The sequence below is a fragment of the Strix aluco genome, chromosome 7, assembly GCF_031877795.1.
Source record: "Strix aluco isolate bStrAlu1 chromosome 7, bStrAlu1.hap1, whole genome shotgun sequence".
Classification (NCBI taxonomy): domain Eukaryota; kingdom Metazoa; phylum Chordata; class Aves; order Strigiformes; family Strigidae; genus Strix; species Strix aluco.
In genome coordinates this window covers 5747181-5764750 of record NC_133937.1, presented here as the reverse complement: position 1 = coordinate 5764750, position 17570 = coordinate 5747181, and the positions used below count along the sequence as shown (strand labels likewise).

Genomic DNA, 17570 nt, shown 5'->3' with positions numbered 1-17570 from the left:
ACTTTGCATGCTCAGTGACACACACATCAAGCCTTAAGTCTTGATCAAAAAGGAAAGAATTCAAAGCCATTTTCTTACACTCCAGGTGAGAACTGTGAAGAGGGAGCTTGACTGTTTTAGCTTAGTGAATTCATATATATCCCCAAGCACATTATAGACAGGCCAAATAAACTTGAGATAAATGGTATTGAAAAACTCACTGTGTAATTTACCTTCCTGTTCAAATATCATTTCACCATAAATAAGTGTATACATCTCTACTTAGATTCTTACATTTATTCTCTTTCAAAAAGCATGGCATGGTATTTTGCTATCGCAGGTGCCAAAAAGCCAGCATGAAAACATTAAATTTAATCTTAAATCTCTGAATAGCATCTTTTTTCCCTATCTCCATAGCTATGCTGAGTGAATCTATAATTGGCAATTTTTGCTATGCATTCATCTGTAAACATGTTACATAGACCTGAAAAACAGTAATAAACTGAAACAGAACTTTGAACCATTGATGGAAAACTAATTATATCAAGTGAGATAAGCAAGCCAGAAATCTGAATCATTCTCTTATTCCTTGACCAAGTATTTACAGTACATTTTGCAGTTTACTTTGAATGACTTCAACTGTCCAGGCTGCCATTTTAATGATTGTAACTGTCCAAAGTAATTTGAAACATGAGCCTGATCAAAATCTAAAATTTAATGCTATAAATACTTACAGACTGAGACTTGGCCTTACGGTTCATTGTATCTGAGTGCTATCCATCAAGTGCATTTTTTTTAACATAATAGAAGATGTAGCAAAGTTATAAGGTTAAAACAAGGGTGAGCTCAGCTTTCCAAACAAGCACTACAGAGCATCTTAGATCTCTTAATCCCAGCATTCCAACTGAGTAAGAGTTTTACACTATCCATAAAGAAGAAGGGGATGGTGTTAGTAAATAGGAATTATAATGGGGTTTTTTTGTAAGCAGTAAAAAGAATGTTCTCCCATGCATAAATAATGTTTGATAGTTGTGGGTTTTGGGGGGTTGTTTGAGTTTTTTAAACTAAAAGCATTTAATAAGAAACTTCAGACTGCCTTTCGCATTCTAAAACATGAAAAATGTTCTAGTGTGATTGCAGTTTACACAACAGTTCAACAGGGACCAGACAAGGGCTTCCCTTTCTTTCAGAAAAAAACTCAGACCTATCCACTAAGATTGAAATCACATTCACAAAGGAACACAGGGAACGGGACAAGAAATTCCACAGCTTACCATGAAATGGGCACTAAAACCAGGAGCTATGAAGTACCACTGGCACTCAGGACTCATCCAGGAAGAGGCCCTTCTGCACAGGGTTAAAGGTCTCCCACATTGCTCAGCAGCAAAAGCCATCAGGGACGGGGAACAAGGTAGATTTTCCATGGCAATATGTCCTGGTTTGAGTGAGTGGCAGGGGTTTCTTGGTAGCAGGGAAGGGGGCTACAATAGTGGCACCTGTGAGAAGCTTCTCAAAGCTTCCCTGGCTCCAAGTTGGACCCGCCTCTGCACCAAGGCCAGGCCAATTAGCAACGGTGGCTGCACATCTGCAATAACGTATTTAAGAAGGGGAACCTGGGAGGAGGAGTTGGAGTTGTGAGGAGGTTGCGAGGAGCGCATGTGTGTGAACACCGAGGTTGGTGGAAGGACGGAGGAGGAAGGGGGGGAGGTGCGCAGGAGCAGAGACTCCCCTGTATCCTGTGATGAGACGGCAGGGCCACCCCCCACCACCCATGGAGGTCACTGGTGGAGCAGATACCGATTTGCGGCATGTGGGGGCCCACGCTGGGACAGGTGACTGCACCCAAAGAAGGCCGGGACCCCATGGGAAGAAGGCCCCGCTGTTGTAGTTCAGCACTGGGAGGATTGCAACACGCGGGGGTGACCCACATGCCCGTGGGAGTGACTCATGTCAGAGTTGGTTTGTGGAGGACTGTCTCCTGTGAGAGGGGGACCGTGCTGGGGCAGGGGAGGAATGCCAGAAGTTCTCCCCTCCACCCCGAGGTGCAAGAAGCGGCAGGACTGACCGCACCCCCCATTCCCTGTCCCCTGCGCCGCTGGGGGGGAGCAGGTAGAGATATCAGGAGCAAAGCTGAGCCTGGGAAGAAGGGAGGGGTGGGGGAGGTGTTTTCAAGATGTGGTAATGCTTCTCATGGTCCTACTCTGTCTGTTATGTGTTGTTTTAGTGTCTGTATTAAATTTATGTTCTTTTTTTCTTCCCCTAACAAGCCTGTCTTTTGTCTGTGCCTTAAAGGATGAGGTCATCCCTCCTTGTCCTTATCTCAAGTTCCTGGGTCTTTTGCTTTCCTCCTTCTCAGCACTGGGGGGGAAGGGTGAGTGAGCAGCTGCGTGGTGCTTAGTTGCCCTCTGAGCTCAAACCACAACACAACAGAATCAACCAGCCCAAAACTTTGTGACTTGTGCTTACACATGCACTTACAAAAATGAAGCTGGATGTCTTTGTGCAGGTAAGTGACATATAAATATAGGTACAAGTTGTGCAAGATTTTAAAATAAAACTTGCACGTGGAATTTAAAGGAAGTACATGTGTTCCAACAGTGCAATGGCTCTGCTGGCTTTGGCAAAGGAAAGAAATTTTAGGTGACCACTAAATCTAGTTATAATGGTAGAGACCTCTGATGGTCACAGGCCATTCCATAGATTGACTTCATTGTACTATAGCACATAGCAGAGTACTTTAAGCTAAAGGCAAACATATTCACTTACTACATTTGATATGGCATGAACTTATTTTAAGATTTTTATCATCTGTTTTTTTAAAAAAAATGGTATTCTATAAACAGCCTAGTTTTGTTCTCCTTTAGGGGTTAATAAAAAAGCAACTGTAGTTAATAGAAACAATCTCACCAGAGTCCTGTGTTCATGTAATACCCATTTGCTCAATTACAGTCATGGGTAAGCCCAACTACCATAAATTGAGAGTAATTAAAATTAGAGATGAGAGAACTTTACCCACAGAAATTTAATCACACACATACAAATGCACAAACATGCAATCGGTCCTATAACTGCAGTGATGCATGACTTGAAGTAAACTGCCTTAACAGTATTATTCATGGCTTTGATGAGTTCATAGTACTTTGTTATAGTACTACAGTAGCAAAGTTACTGCAAATATCTGAAGTAGCAAAGTTTGAGATGTTTCAACAGTCCCCACTCTTCCTACAATATACCTAGCAGATACAGGTAGGAAACAAATAACTTCTTCAGTGATGCTCCCTAAAATCTACTGGGTGGTCTCTATGCAAGCTGTTCTGCAATGAAAGAAAGATATCACTCGTTAGACTTGATCCTGTAAGACAAGCCTAAGAGAAAGACATAACTCCAGAGGCAAAAGCCAAAACCTCCAAGTTAATGAAATAACATACTAAACCTGATTAACCCTAATTATATCCAACACTTTCTATGTGGCTTCAGCACAACTGTGTATTTTGGCAAAGAACAAGTGATTAGTGAAGCATAAGAAGTTCTGCCTGGACTGCAATAAACTCAGACTAGCACCTTCTTTAATGCAGGCTTAGTGCAGGTGTTCAGAAAGATGAAAGCTAGCATACATTCCTAAATCACTGAATAAAACCACAACAGAATAAAGTGCACCTGAAAAAAATGCAGAGATGTCATACACTGTTTCTGTTTGCAAGTTGCTCCACTAAATTAGCAGACAAAGCATTAAAGTTTTACAGCCTTACCTGCAATGTACTAGAACATTGCGGAAATTTGTTTTTTTAAATAAGAATGGGAGTGTAGGGAGGAAAGAGATTCTAGAAGTTTTAGAAGATAAACTTCAAAGGAAAGAAATTAGAAGGTTTTGGGGCGAGAGGGGAAGGAAATCAGAAATTTTCAGTGGAAATGCACAGTACTAGACAACTGAGGAGTTTAGGAATAAAATAAGAATAAATTACATATAAATTACATATAAAATGGTTTCTAAACTTTGAAATGCATTGGATATAACCTTTCAGAATTTTTAACTGAGTTTCAGTAGCTGGCATTAAATAAATTTCCCAGCACATATAAATTTCCAGTGGAATATGAGAACAATTAGTAAGGATGAACACGGTTTTACAGAGTTGTAGTAGCATTTTTCAAAAGGCATCTAAACGAAGTAGGGATTCTCTTCCACTAAACTTTCAAAACAGTTTCTGCACTTCTGAATGTTCTACCATTTGCCTCTATCTACATATTTACAATGACCTTAATTCTAAATGGCACCTCTACAAAGAGCTCTTGCCATGTCTAGGTTCCTACCCGAAGCAATTTTTTTCATGTAAAAATCCCAGATGATCATCAAAGCAGAGATCAGAAGGAAGAATTCAGTAAATAGGTCATTGATTTCCAAAATTTTTGGCAAGGTTAGTATCACGATTCAGCAACACTGATGTCATCAGTATATTGCAATAAATATTTCTACAAGTTAAGAGTTTGCAGAGGATAAAAATACTAGGTCTAACACATATGATGCATTCTCTAGTAATGACGCAAAGGGCACAAAAATACAGTCTGTTTCTAGACATTGGTTTAGTGCAGTGAAGGACAGATCATGCCACAAGAATTAGAACACGTATTTTGGCAGGAAGGTGTGATATGCAAAGAGCTGAAAACCTATTGTATCTAATCTCCACTCTCTTTCCAGTTGTCTCCTACCCAGAATTTGTCACTCAGTTCAAACCAATGGGTCAGCAAACCTTTTTACCATCCAAACCTTCTGGCAATTAGCCTAGGGAAAATAACAACATAAAAGAAAATCAACATGCCTCAGTCACTCCAGATAAGAGAAACACAAGGCAATTTAAGAACTTGCAAAGGAATACACATCAGAAATGAACACTGTGAACAGGTAAGGTGTTTTCCCTTGTATTAACTTGTTTATCATACAATGTTTCTCTACTGCATGACCAACTTATTTATGGAACTCCATTATTTAGCAGTTCCTGTAATTATGAAATAAGTGATATATATCCAAAAATGAAGAAATTATTCAATATGATTTCAGCACAACATGACCCCAACACAAAGAATAATCTGTTTTAACACCTCCTTCCCTCTTACCCCTCAGTCCATCAGCAGCAGAGTGCCTGAAGCTGGAACAATGACTGCAATTTCAGTCTGGATCCCAATTTCAATGCTGATCTGTGACAATCAGTGTGAGTCATCACACAGATTCTAAAGCAGCCATGACCTCTGGTTAGCAGACAGGATGCACAGGGCAAGACAGAGTCACTTATGTTAATTACCTCTGGTGCTCAGCATCCTTCTCTCTCAAAATGTCATCAATTAACGTAAGTTAAATCCTAAGCTATTTTTACCTTGAAGTTTGCTGCTTCTGTTTCAAACAAGAAAAAAGGGTTTTATACTAAAAACCAAAACTTTCTCTTCCCTTCAAATGTAACAGAAAGATATTAACACCCCTTTCACATCTTGGCCTGTTTCCATCCTCAGACTGTAAAATGGCAAGCATAAATTATTGTTTCAGGTTATTTGAGGTCCCAGAAAAAAAAGGAAAAAGCGGCACTGGGTAGACTATGACACAATCCTGGATAAATGAATACGATGAGATGAAAAGGACAGGCAGCATAAAGTTATTTCTTAAGAATACCTTTATACAGAATGGGATACCGGATGATGATTCATAGAATGGTTTGGGTTGGAAGGGACATTAAAGATCATCTAGTTCCAACCCCCCTGCCATGGCCAGGGACACCTTCCACTAGACCAGGTTGCTCAGAGTCCAACCTGGCCTTGAACACTGCCAGGGAGGGGGCAGCCACAGCTTCTCTGGGCAACCTGTGCCAGTGTCTCACCACCTTCACAGGAAAGAATTCCTTCCTCATATCTAATCTAAATCTGCCCTCTTTCAGTCTAAAACCGTTACCCCTCATCCTATCCCTACACCCCCTGATCAAGAGTCCCTCCCCACCTTTCCTGTAGCCCCTTTAAGTACTGGGAGGCTGCTCTAAGGTCTCCCCACAGCCTTCTCTTCTCCAGCTGAACACCCCCAACTCTCTCAGCCTGTCCTCACAGGGGAGGTGCTCCAGCCCCCTGATCATCTTTGTGGCCTCCTCTGGACCTGCTCGAGCAGGTTCGTGTCTTTCTTGTTCTGGGTGCCCCAGGGCTGGACACAGCACTGCAGGGGGGGGTCTCACGAGAGCAGAGCAGAGTGGGAGAATCCCCTTCCTCGACCTGCTGGCCGCACTGTGCTTGATACAGCCAGGAAACAGTTGGCTTTCTTGGCTGCAAGCGAACATTGCTTGATCATATCCAGTGGTTCAACAGAAGAGTAACTCCTATAGGACAGAGATAATTAAGAATGTGTGATATTGAGAGAATATTACAACAACTGGAAATGTAGTTCCATATAATTTTATGTTAGGGAAAAGTCAGAGGAGCTAAAAGTATAGCATGATTATTTTTTAAAAAAAGGCTGATCCAAAGTAATTTTGGAGTAGTACAGGAAAGATCTCTTTTTATTATATGAGTCTGGATAATGCTAGGGATCTGCTACAGATTTGAAAAAACAAACTTCAAAATTTATTACAAACATAGCTACCAACCAGAAATACATCAGACTGGAAGATCAAGGGGAGAATTCATAAAATTAATGTTAGTCTAATCTCAACAACCTTTTTCTGTATTCAGGAAAGAAAAACTGAATCATTCAGAAGAAAAAGTGATGCTCTCCCAAATATCTCTAAATGAGCACATCTCTGTTCACTTAGTACTGAAGAAAAAAAGGAGATTAAATTAAGCTTCGGAAATTCATTTAGATGTAGATTGAAGAATAAATGCTCATCAGATCTTGTAAAAAAATTCACCTATTTAAGAATTGCTTTTGTTAAGAGGTATTATGATTCAAAACAAACATTGGGTTGATTTTAATTCAGACAGAAGTATATAGAAAGACTATGACTCCACAGCTTAAGTTCTCTTAAAGGTAAACTGTGGTAAGATTAACAGAACTGTTTAGTGAAATCAGTTGTACTCATGAGTCTAGGGGAATAAGAGAGGAAAGAACTGTACTGAACTTATATCAACTATCTTCTGCAACTAATTATACAAGAGAAATTAACAGAAAGCCTACAAGGAACACAAACAATACAGGCAGAGCTAGAGCTGAGACACAAAAGTCATTCTCACACAGCTCTTGCAAAGGATGTAAAAAACCAAACATAGCACTTAAAAACCAAAACAGCTTAGAGAAGAAAATTACCAAAGAGAAATTGACCTGATGTGAAATTCAGTCAACGATGAGTCTAACGATCCAAGAGGTTTCTGCCAGGAACCTCTTCTAAAAGTGTTCAGCAACTCTGTTTTAGTACTACACAGAAGCAATAAAGTACTGGGATTTCCCCCCGCTTCCTTCCCCCGCAGTGCTTCAGAAATACCAGTCTGAAATCCAAGAAATTGAAGGATAATTACATGGGCATTTCAGGCCTTCTAAAATTATGTGTTTCAGTAAAAACAGGTGACTACATTCTTAAGTAAGAAGGTGGTCTACTTTTTCTGAAGCAAATTCTCAAACATCAATATATGGTCAAAATACTTTGAAATATGTTTTTATGTAAATAACAAAGTTTTTGCTTTCCATCTACTTAAATGTCTACTTCATATACTGAAATACTTTAAAACATAAAGCTTTACAATTAAGTTAATCGCAGTTATTTTTCTATCAAATAATGGCGTGCTCCTGTAACTTTCAGTTCCTCAGTTTAATAAATAATTTTAAGCAAACAATTACAAATGAAATGCTTATGTAAATCCCTTTCTATTATAAGAAAGGATATGCTTTCTAACTTACATAAATTATAATCTTCACCACAACTACTGCATTACCACAAGGCATCCACCCTGCAAGTCCTAACTTCAGTCAGTATCATCAGCTTAGAAAAGCTATGCAGTAATTCACAGAGCTCAAATATATACAGTTATATGTAAGTGTGTGTGTATACACACAGGAACATAAATATGGATGTACATGTATGCACACATACATACACTTTTTTGATTCTTTTCACTAGTGTGGTACTTTAGATTTTAAAAAGCTCCCACTTCTACTCCTCAAAGAATGTGTGTACAACTGAAAAATTAAACATGAAAAATATTTTTCAGACCTATGCAATTTAGTAATTGCTTTCAGTATTTACAAGTGGCATATTACCGGTATCTTCCCATATCTATGAAATTATCTGTAAATAAAATAAATCTCTTTTCAAAGTACAGATATCATATTTTAGTCTTATTTTGAACTTTGTCATCTTTTATATAATCCTAAAAATTTATGAAAATACATTTACATTAATCAACTCTTAGTTGCTCTGACAGATCAACTGCATTCTTCTTTCAGTGATGCAACTGAGACAAGGGATTCGTCAAGTAGATATTTTTATATATTATTGCAGTAGATGAGTACTACTTAAGCATTGCATTGCTTAAGCTTTGCTGTACATGAATAGTTAAGACCAAACTAAAAACAAGATTTAGATCTCATATAGCTGAAGAAGTTTCAGATGAAATTTCTGTAGAAAATTTGAAGTTTGCCCTGCTCTGTGCAAGATGGTTTAGTAGATAATCTCCAGAGTTCTCTTCTAATGTCTTTTATTCTTTGAGTCTATTCTCCTATTCTGCACATGCTAAACTACATGTTAATAAAGTTCATCTGATACCCGGTTTTCTAATCAACTATTAAAGATCTTTTCCAACTGTAGAAACTGCAGTTGCAGGACAGGCTTCCATCTGAAACTATAATGTTAGGAAAGAAGCAAAGCTGCATATTTGCTCCCTCCGTGTTATCAGTAAATTACTTCCTTAGAACTGGGCTTTTGGAAAAAAGACTAAGGTAAGTTTCTTTTTTCCTGTTTATTTTTGCTAGTGTTAAACTGAGTAAGCTTCACTGAAATCAAATAAAAGCTACAAAGAAAAGCAGCAAAAAATGTGGTCCCTTAGCTCTTGTTTTTGTTGGGACCATAAGACCATTTGCACACATGAAAACTGCTTTCTCCAACAGCTTTACAATAACATCCTATCTTTTGCTGTTTTCCATGAATTAAAAGTAGTTTCTGATGGCACAGGTTTACATAAAATGGCAAGTTCTGTTCTAAAACTGTGGTATTTCACTGTTTCCCATTATGCTTGGAAAGACTTAACATATTCTTAGATTCCAAGGGAAGGATTAAGAGGCTGGAAATAAATTTCTAGCCTGCACGATTTCAGATTTTTAGAGAATCCCTTGCACACTCCACATTTGGAGTGTGCTCTTTTCAACTCCATTCAGAGGGAGAGCCCTGCAACATTTCCCTGAATCTCTTCTGAAAGTCTGTACATGACACTGGAACAAGACTATAACAGGAAGGTGAACTATGTCTCTTCTCCCTCTTGCCAGCAGTAACTGATTTGTGCCAATTCTTCACTTAAAAAAATATTCCCTTTTGCCTGCTCAAGTCAGCTTGAATGATCTTCAGTCTTATCACAGAACTTCCTAAGCAGTCTCAGAAGTCTTTATCTATCTATTTAAAACACTTCAGTCCAATTACTGTAAGGAGTTGAATTGTGGGGCACCTCTGTATACATTATAGTATGTCTTTATGTTCACAATACTAAAAATGGCATCTTCTCCCGATTCTACTGCAGATTGATCTGCAGATGTCCACGTTTACCACTATCAATTTAGTATTGGAAATTGCATGGAGGAGTTACACAAACCCTTACCTGAGGCAAACACTTAAGTCATTCCACTCACTATCGCTCCATTAGGTAAAAGGCAAGTAACAGAATTTCTGGTAGAGAAACAATGAAGTGGACATCAGACAAAGCCATCTCAAAGTCTAATGACTTATTAACCATTATGTGGAATGCATTTACCTTTAAAAAAAATTAATTCAATTTTAAGTGTTGATGAGATTACAAGAGTCAAAATGCACTTTAGACAAATTGTATTTTAAGGAGGTATTTGAAAGGGCAGAGAGTGAAGACATCATTACATTGAGAATACAACAGGAAAGGGTCTATGGTATTTGCATACAGTATATGAAGAAGAGGAGGATTTATTCATACATGAGGAGGGATGAGAAAAGAGATGAACAAAGAAATGTTTTTATGAAAAAAGTTGTCGTGTTTTAAGCCCAGAAGGCAACTGAGCACCACATGGCTGCTCGCTCACTACTCCCCAACAGTGGGATGGGAAGGAGAAAATATAACAGAAAGCTCGGAGATTGAGACAAAGACAGGGAGGGATGACTCACCAATTGTGGTCACGGGCTAAGGACAGACTCAGTTTGGAAAAAACAAACAAACAAACATCAATTTAATTTGGACACCACCACTAATTTACCAATCAAATCGGAGAAGCACAGTGAGAAATACAACCACATCTTAAAAAACCCTTCCTTCTACCCCTCCCTTCTTCCCAGGTTCAGCTTTGCTCCCTATTTCTCTCCCTTCTCCCTGCCTCAGCAGTGCAGGGGGCAGGGGATGGGGCGTGCAGTCAGTTCATCACCCGTTCTTTCTGGCACTCCTTCCTCCTCAGCGGAAGGACTGCTCACACTCTTCCTCTGCTCCAGCGTTTCTCATGGAAAACAGTCCTCCATGAACTTTCTCCAACATGAGTTCTTCCCACAGGCTGCAGCTCTTCACAAACTGCTCCATCGTGGATCCCTTCCACGTGCTGCAACCCTACTAGCAACAGACTGCTCCAGTGCGGGCTTCCCTCAGCGTCCTGGCCTTCTTCGGATGCAGCCACCTGCTCCTGTGTGGGGCCTTCCACAGGCTGCAGGTAAGTGTCTGTGGGCCTCCATGGGCTGCAGGGCCCAGCCTGCCCTCTCACCACGGGTTGCAGGGGAATCTCTGCTCTGGTGCACCTACCCCTCCTCCTCCTTTCTTCAACTATATTTGCATAGGTATTTCCCTCACTCCTCCTCCTGGGTTCCCCTTCTTAAATACATTATCACAGAGGCACAACCACCATTGCTAATCAGCTTGGCCTTTGCCAGAGGTGGGTCCGACTTGGAGCAGGGGAGGCTTCTCACAGGAGCTCCCCCCTGTAGCCCCTCTCCACTACCGAAACCTCACCACACACAAACCAAATACTACAGGAAACATCAATTTTGGCAAAAGAGGACCTAATATTATACGTATTTAACCATACTGATATTATAAATATGACAGACCAAAACTCAGACAGCATGGAAGGCTGGAGAGAAGGTTCATTAGATGAAATAGTCATAGTTTGGGCAAGGACATTGAGAAGAGGACAGAAAAGCAGCACAAGTCTGCCATTCAAGCTCATCAAGAAGTTGACAGAAAGGAAAGATCACAGGCCCTGAGAATTTTGCATATTTAAACACACTTCTGATGCTTTTCTTACCTATATAGTCCTTGCAAAAGTTGAATTAACTCTTGGACTAAAAGATCTAACTCTTCTCTCACTGGTTTTCTAACATGTAATAATGTAAAATTCTTAACAATTGTAATTAACATATTGCAATTACACACCATCATCAGGAGAGGAAAACATACATATAAAGGAAGGAAATACTGTCATTTCAGATTTTCCATCTATATCCAAAAGCTTTATTCATATAATTTTGAATAAAGGGTATTAAAGTAACACAGAGGAACCAATATTGAAAAATGAACTTCATGAACAATGTTTTCAGCTTAATTGTATCAGGAAAGAGACACTCAACGGTCAGTTTATGAGAGCGGAGTTGAGGATAAATCTTAAGATTTACCAACATAAACAAAATTAGAAGCATAGCAAAACTAGTTTCCTGGAAATTCATACATCAAATGCAATAGAACATTTCAATTTACTTATATGAATCTAACCTCACATGATCATGATAAATGGATGACAGTATTTTTTAAACTTAATGTAGTAGGTCATAAAGATTAATACCCACATTCTTCCTTGCATAAATTAACTATCCCAAACTGATAGGCTGAAACTGATTCTCTGTTCTTAGGAGTTATAACATATCTATGAACAATGGTATTATAATTTATAATGTTTCATAATTGCAATGACATTTTTTATACAATTCATTAACTCTTGCTTTCCTTTACAAGGAACAGACCATTATTTAAACTGTCTATTTGCAGTCAGACCTCTTTTTCACTTGCAAAGACCTGATTTCATCTCTTTTTTGTCTTCTGTAGTGCTAATTTTCCTTTGAACACAGGATCACATACAAACAAATAGAAAGAATAAAACACAACTGAAACAACAAAACAATATCCAATTTCATGAGGATAGGTGAATCTGAAAAGGAGAGACCAATACACTTCGAAAAATAAGAACAGCATTATTAGCAGTACAATAAATGTCATATTAGCACTTTAAAAAACAAAACACCCAACCAAACAAAAAACAACAAAAAACTCCCCAACCTTTCAAATGCTTACAATTCACCCTTTTTGATCTGCCACAGAATTCTTCTTCCCACAGTGCTACATCAAAGAAGTACATGTATCACAACCGGAGAGACACGATTTTCCTGTACGCATGCGTTTTGTTTCAGCAACCTCACAAGTGGCTTGCAAAAAAGTCACAAGGAGATATTTTCACAGGGAGCTCAGTTCCTTCCCATCCTCTCAGCTATAGGTCCCTTATTTAGATTATTTTAAGGACAGAAACATAACATCCTGGATCCAAGAAACATAGGGACTAATCCACTTGCTACTGAGCTTTGCACAAAATTTTTGCAGTGACATTCATGGAAGTAACCTGGCACCTTAAAATCGTCCATAGCAGAAATGCAGCTAAAAGTTCTGAATTAACCCTCCAAACCATCAGTAACGCAGAATAACTCACATTAATAACATCATTTTATAGAATGACTTGCCATCCAATGCTCAGGTGACACTGTGTGAAAGGAGATATATAATATAAACCACAAAATAGATATTCCCAAATCTTAACAGTTTGGGGAAGTACATTTTGTATCTGGATCTGACCTATCAATCAGTCAGAGAGGCACTTTAAAATAAATTTTTAAGTAGGCGGTTCTGTTGTATGACTTAGAATTCTGAATGACCAGAATTACTAGGAAAGGTGTGTTTACTGTATTTACCAAAAAAGCATACTATATTTTTGAAAAAGATTTTAACACTACAGGACTAATCACTTCCCTTGCCAACCTGGGAGATGCAGACACAGATGCAAACTCAGCCATTCAACTCAGATATGAATATTTGACACTTTGAGACAGCACAGTATCAATTTTGAATGAAGTATGTTATTTAAAAATCATTTTTCCCCCCCAATATGCCCATGTTGACATGTGTTGTAGGTTACTATTTTCTGCAGAAAACACAGATCCATTATAAATCTATTCTAGTATTCCTTTCATCTCAAACATGACACAATTATCTTTCCTAATTGCCAAGTAATTTCCAAAGAAGTTAGATACCATCTTCTATTACATATTTAAATTTTATATTTAGACAGAACAATATATGAAAGTTTTAGTCCCTCAGAACACGGTAATGGTGCTAATACACTGAGGAGTAGACCGAGAGTGGCTTGCACTGTTCCTTTAATAATTACTTCTTTGTACATGAGCTAATAAATAAAATAAAATCTTCCAAAAGCAAGCAGGTGACACTGCCATAGGGAAACATCTACTCAGCAGATCACTTAAGAACAAGCATGACACTTGAAGTTAAGCAAATTAAATTAACATGTGCCAAAAAGTTATACCAAAGCTTACAGAAGATGGTCTACACATGGTTTAGAGCAAATATATGAATGTTCAATTTCTTGGACCTCATGATATGTAGGCCTACACATTACTGTTACTTAAGTTACAGTTTCTGCTTTTACTTACTCTGAAATATTGTCCAATTATTCAGCTGTGCTCAACCAAAGAATATAAAATACATCAAAAAGCCAGGAGTCTACTCTGAAAAGAGTAGCTGCCAATGACAGATTTCTTTCCCCCCAATTGGAATGTCTAACTATATTCTTCAAGACAAGGCAATTTTAAAAAAATATCTGAAATGTGCCACTTAAATGAATCACAGTTGTGTAGTTAAAAAGAAACATTTAGCTCAATGAATCTGAAAGAATTTTAAAACTAATGAGATTTCATATTAGGTTAAAGAGATTCATGGATTTAATTCATTAGCAATTGAGTCATTTCTTCCTTTTTTAACAGCTCCAGCAATACCTGCAGAAATTTCAGTTTCAGTCTAACAGGAAAGATTTGCAACCTCCCAGGCCCTATAAGCAGTAGAAAGGTTCATAATTGGCTTCTATTAAAGGCTAACTTACACAGGGGAAAAAATTAATCCTCTGGTAATGTTTTCCTGTACTAAGATGCTAAGATACACATAGGAGAGTAGCTCAGTGAATAACCAACTTGTGCTATTTGCAGTAAATTCTTCTACATTCAGACCTAAATCACTTGCTAGGTATACCAACTGACCACTCTAAAGCAAAGGAGAACTTTCATGCTGTAAGGAAAAGTCTGTATCCAGCATCAGCAGACCCAGAAATGGCCTGCTTACAGTTTTTGCACTGTAAGATCCACAACCTAATCACAAGAAAAAAAACCACCACTCAGTTATGGGGACTCCTGTCCAGCAGCTTCTGGTTACCACAGTAAAGGTGATATTTTTGAAGATATACAAGTAAGCTTTAGAGCAATGAATATCCAAGCTAAGTCCCCTTTTAGACAAGAGTCCACCCTCATGTTTAATGAGCAAAGCATAATTTGGGAAAATTAACTTAGTTCTGACTTCACTGACATCTGCAGAACTATTCATGTTCTATACTGCTGCATAAACCAAATAGCCCTAACAAATGGAGTTAAGCCCAATGGACATGTCCAGAGAAAAATGGGTAAGTGCAGTGGCCCACTGGCCATCGGGAAACACAGAAGTTAAACCACATTTAATGAAGATGAGGCAAATTTTTTCATTCCTGTCCATGTTACGCTAACTTAAGAGAAGTAAAAAATGTAGAATTGGGATCTTTAAACCGAAACAAGTAAAACTGTTTTCTATCTTCTGCTTAAATGTTGAAGACACTCACTGCTTCAGCAAATACAGTTTACCACTATCAAAGATCTCTTCAGTGCACAGATTTAGAAGTACATTTTGTTTGACAAATATTTGTAACTCAAAATTCTGGAAATGCTACAGTGCATTCCACAGTAATTGGAACACAGGATATCATGAGAATCTCCTGGTTTATGTATATGCACACTGATAAATACTTCCTTTTCCAGAAGGAGACTTCTCACAGCTGAAGAGAGGATTTTGAAACTTAGAGCTAAATGAACCTGTAAGGATGGATAAACGTACCCACTGTAACATACCCATACTGCTTCATGCACCTAGTTTGCTCAAGTAACTTCCACCCAGCTCTACATTGTGCAGAGTAGAAATATCTACTGTGCAGGGACATTTTAAACAGAAGCAACAGCTTCACAAAACCTTACACAATCTAATCTTTCATTGGTTTCTTGTTCAAATGTTATCAAAAGTTTTCAAAGAATATAAAAGAATATTAAGATTCTGAAAATTATCATACCTGATACAGCAAGAAAATCATCAATACTTGTTATATCATCTACAGCTTCAGTAAGAATATGGATGTGATTCTCCCATGTACTCCGATACATCTCCATGTTGTTTTTCACAACTTGACTTTTTGGTCTGGCAGCAAGAGCTAAAGCAGCATTAATAACCTGTATCAAAAATAAACACAAAGCCCAACATCTAAATAATAGCTTCAGAAAGAAAATTTTACATTTTACTTAAAATTGCAGAGCAGCATTTCTGTTCTCTAAGCAAAAGCGTTGCTCAGCTTTTGTTACTGTTCTCAGCAGGAATATCAGTCAAATGTTGCTTAGGCTAACTTCCATTTTAGTTTTATAAATTAAGCAGCTAATGGAATAGGATAGTAAGAATCCCAACATTTTATTTTTAGTTGAAGAATTCAAACTATTCCAGTTTGCAAGATATTAATACAAGGCAGTTTTTACACACACTTAAGGCCCGCACATACTGGTACAGCATACATCACTTCAGTTTTGAGTTTAAACTCTGTAACAACTGTTATCACAGAGCTTATTATGGAGTATCTTCACTGAAAGAGATATTATCAGCCTCTGTCATGTAAAAGTGGAAGGTTTTACCAGGATAACAGATATCTCTTTTAGGATCAGTGACATGGGACATAACACATACTACATCTATACAAAAGCAGCAGACTGGTATTTCTAAATCAGTTAGGCCTAAAAATAGTAACTATGTTCACATGAAGAGGGTAGATTCCATTTTTCCCAGGAATCACTAACTGAAGATGGAAATATTGGATCCTGAAGTGATTAATTCTATAGATACCTCTTCAATCAGTTAGTTAGAGGGTTTTTTTCCTAATATGGCTTTTTGTTGATGTTATATCTATAAACATTATTTAAATTAAACTAATACATATCCCAGGTAGAAGCTGAACATTAACCTTACAGTAACCTTCTTTTTCCCCTTCCCAATAGTGCTTATTTATCAAAGGAAGAATGGTTTTAAGAAGACAAAACACCACGTAAAGCAAAAAATGGGAAGAATAAAAACAATATATTACACTAATCCTCAGTGCTGACAGTACACATTCATGAAACATTCTTGTATGTCATGTCACTGTAATCAAATCATTGTATCAAAGAATAAGAACTAGGAAATTCCTCATCCTAAACCCATCTGATGTGTCTTTGCAGTAATATCAATCCTCTTGACCCTGTTCTGGATCATAAGCTAAACTTGTAATCAGTTATGTTTGGTTGGTAATTTTACATATCACATGAACTTACATAGCTGGTGAAATCTAAATAATGCCAAACTTACTAATATTTGCGCTCTCATAATGAAGGAACATACGTAAGAATACTACTGGGATTGAGTCTTTTTACTAATGATTTTGACAAAGAAGAATAGACCACATGCTTATTACTTTACCAGGTAGTTGGAGAAGGAGGAGAATATGCAACTAAAATGAAGAAAAGGGTAAGATTTCTTCACCAACTCCACAAGTGATCTAAAAAAAGAGAGTTCTGTCCCATAAGTACAAATATAAATGCATCCTATTCTCCAGCAAGAAAAAAAAATATCCCAGTAGGCAAAACAAATTTAGAATTGGAACCAAGTGGATAGGTAGCAGCAAAAATGCATCTGCATTTACAGTGCATCAGTCAATAAATGCAAGTCCACCATGCTGAGTAGTTGCAAAAAATAAGGTACTGTCAGGGAAACCAAAAGTCTGAGAAAAACAGAGAAATACCTGGAAAAAACATGAGGCGAGTGTTTTGCTTTACTTTTGCACTATCAAATTTTTTAAATAACCTGTCCACTTTGCATCACCATACTTCTAGAAAGACATAGTTTCTCTCCCATGTTAGACAGAACAGCATCAATATCATCATCATAGATCTAAAAAGCATAAAACTGAGAAAAGACCGAAAAAACTTAAGTCAGTCTAAAGAAAGAGAGAGCCTGAAGAGAAACAGAGAGTGGCTGTAGAGATGAAATTAATAAAC

General features: G+C 37.9%; 1 protein-coding gene across 4 annotated transcripts in view; it reads right to left on the bottom strand.

Annotated features, from left to right (window-relative positions):
* Positions 1-17570, bottom strand: part of CTNNA3 (catenin alpha 3) — a 545392-nt gene that overhangs the window by 155503 nt on the left and 372319 nt on the right. For 3 of the 4 annotated variants that reach the window (XM_074830309.1, XM_074830310.1, XM_074830311.1), the window contains one exon: positions 15569-15725. In XM_074830309.1, coding sequence (XP_074686410.1) covers positions 15569-15725 — 157 coding nt within the window. Of the gene's footprint in view, positions 1-12797; positions 12896-15568; positions 15726-17570 lie in introns of those variants that run through there. The other variant, XM_074830313.1, reaches the window with a different exon arrangement.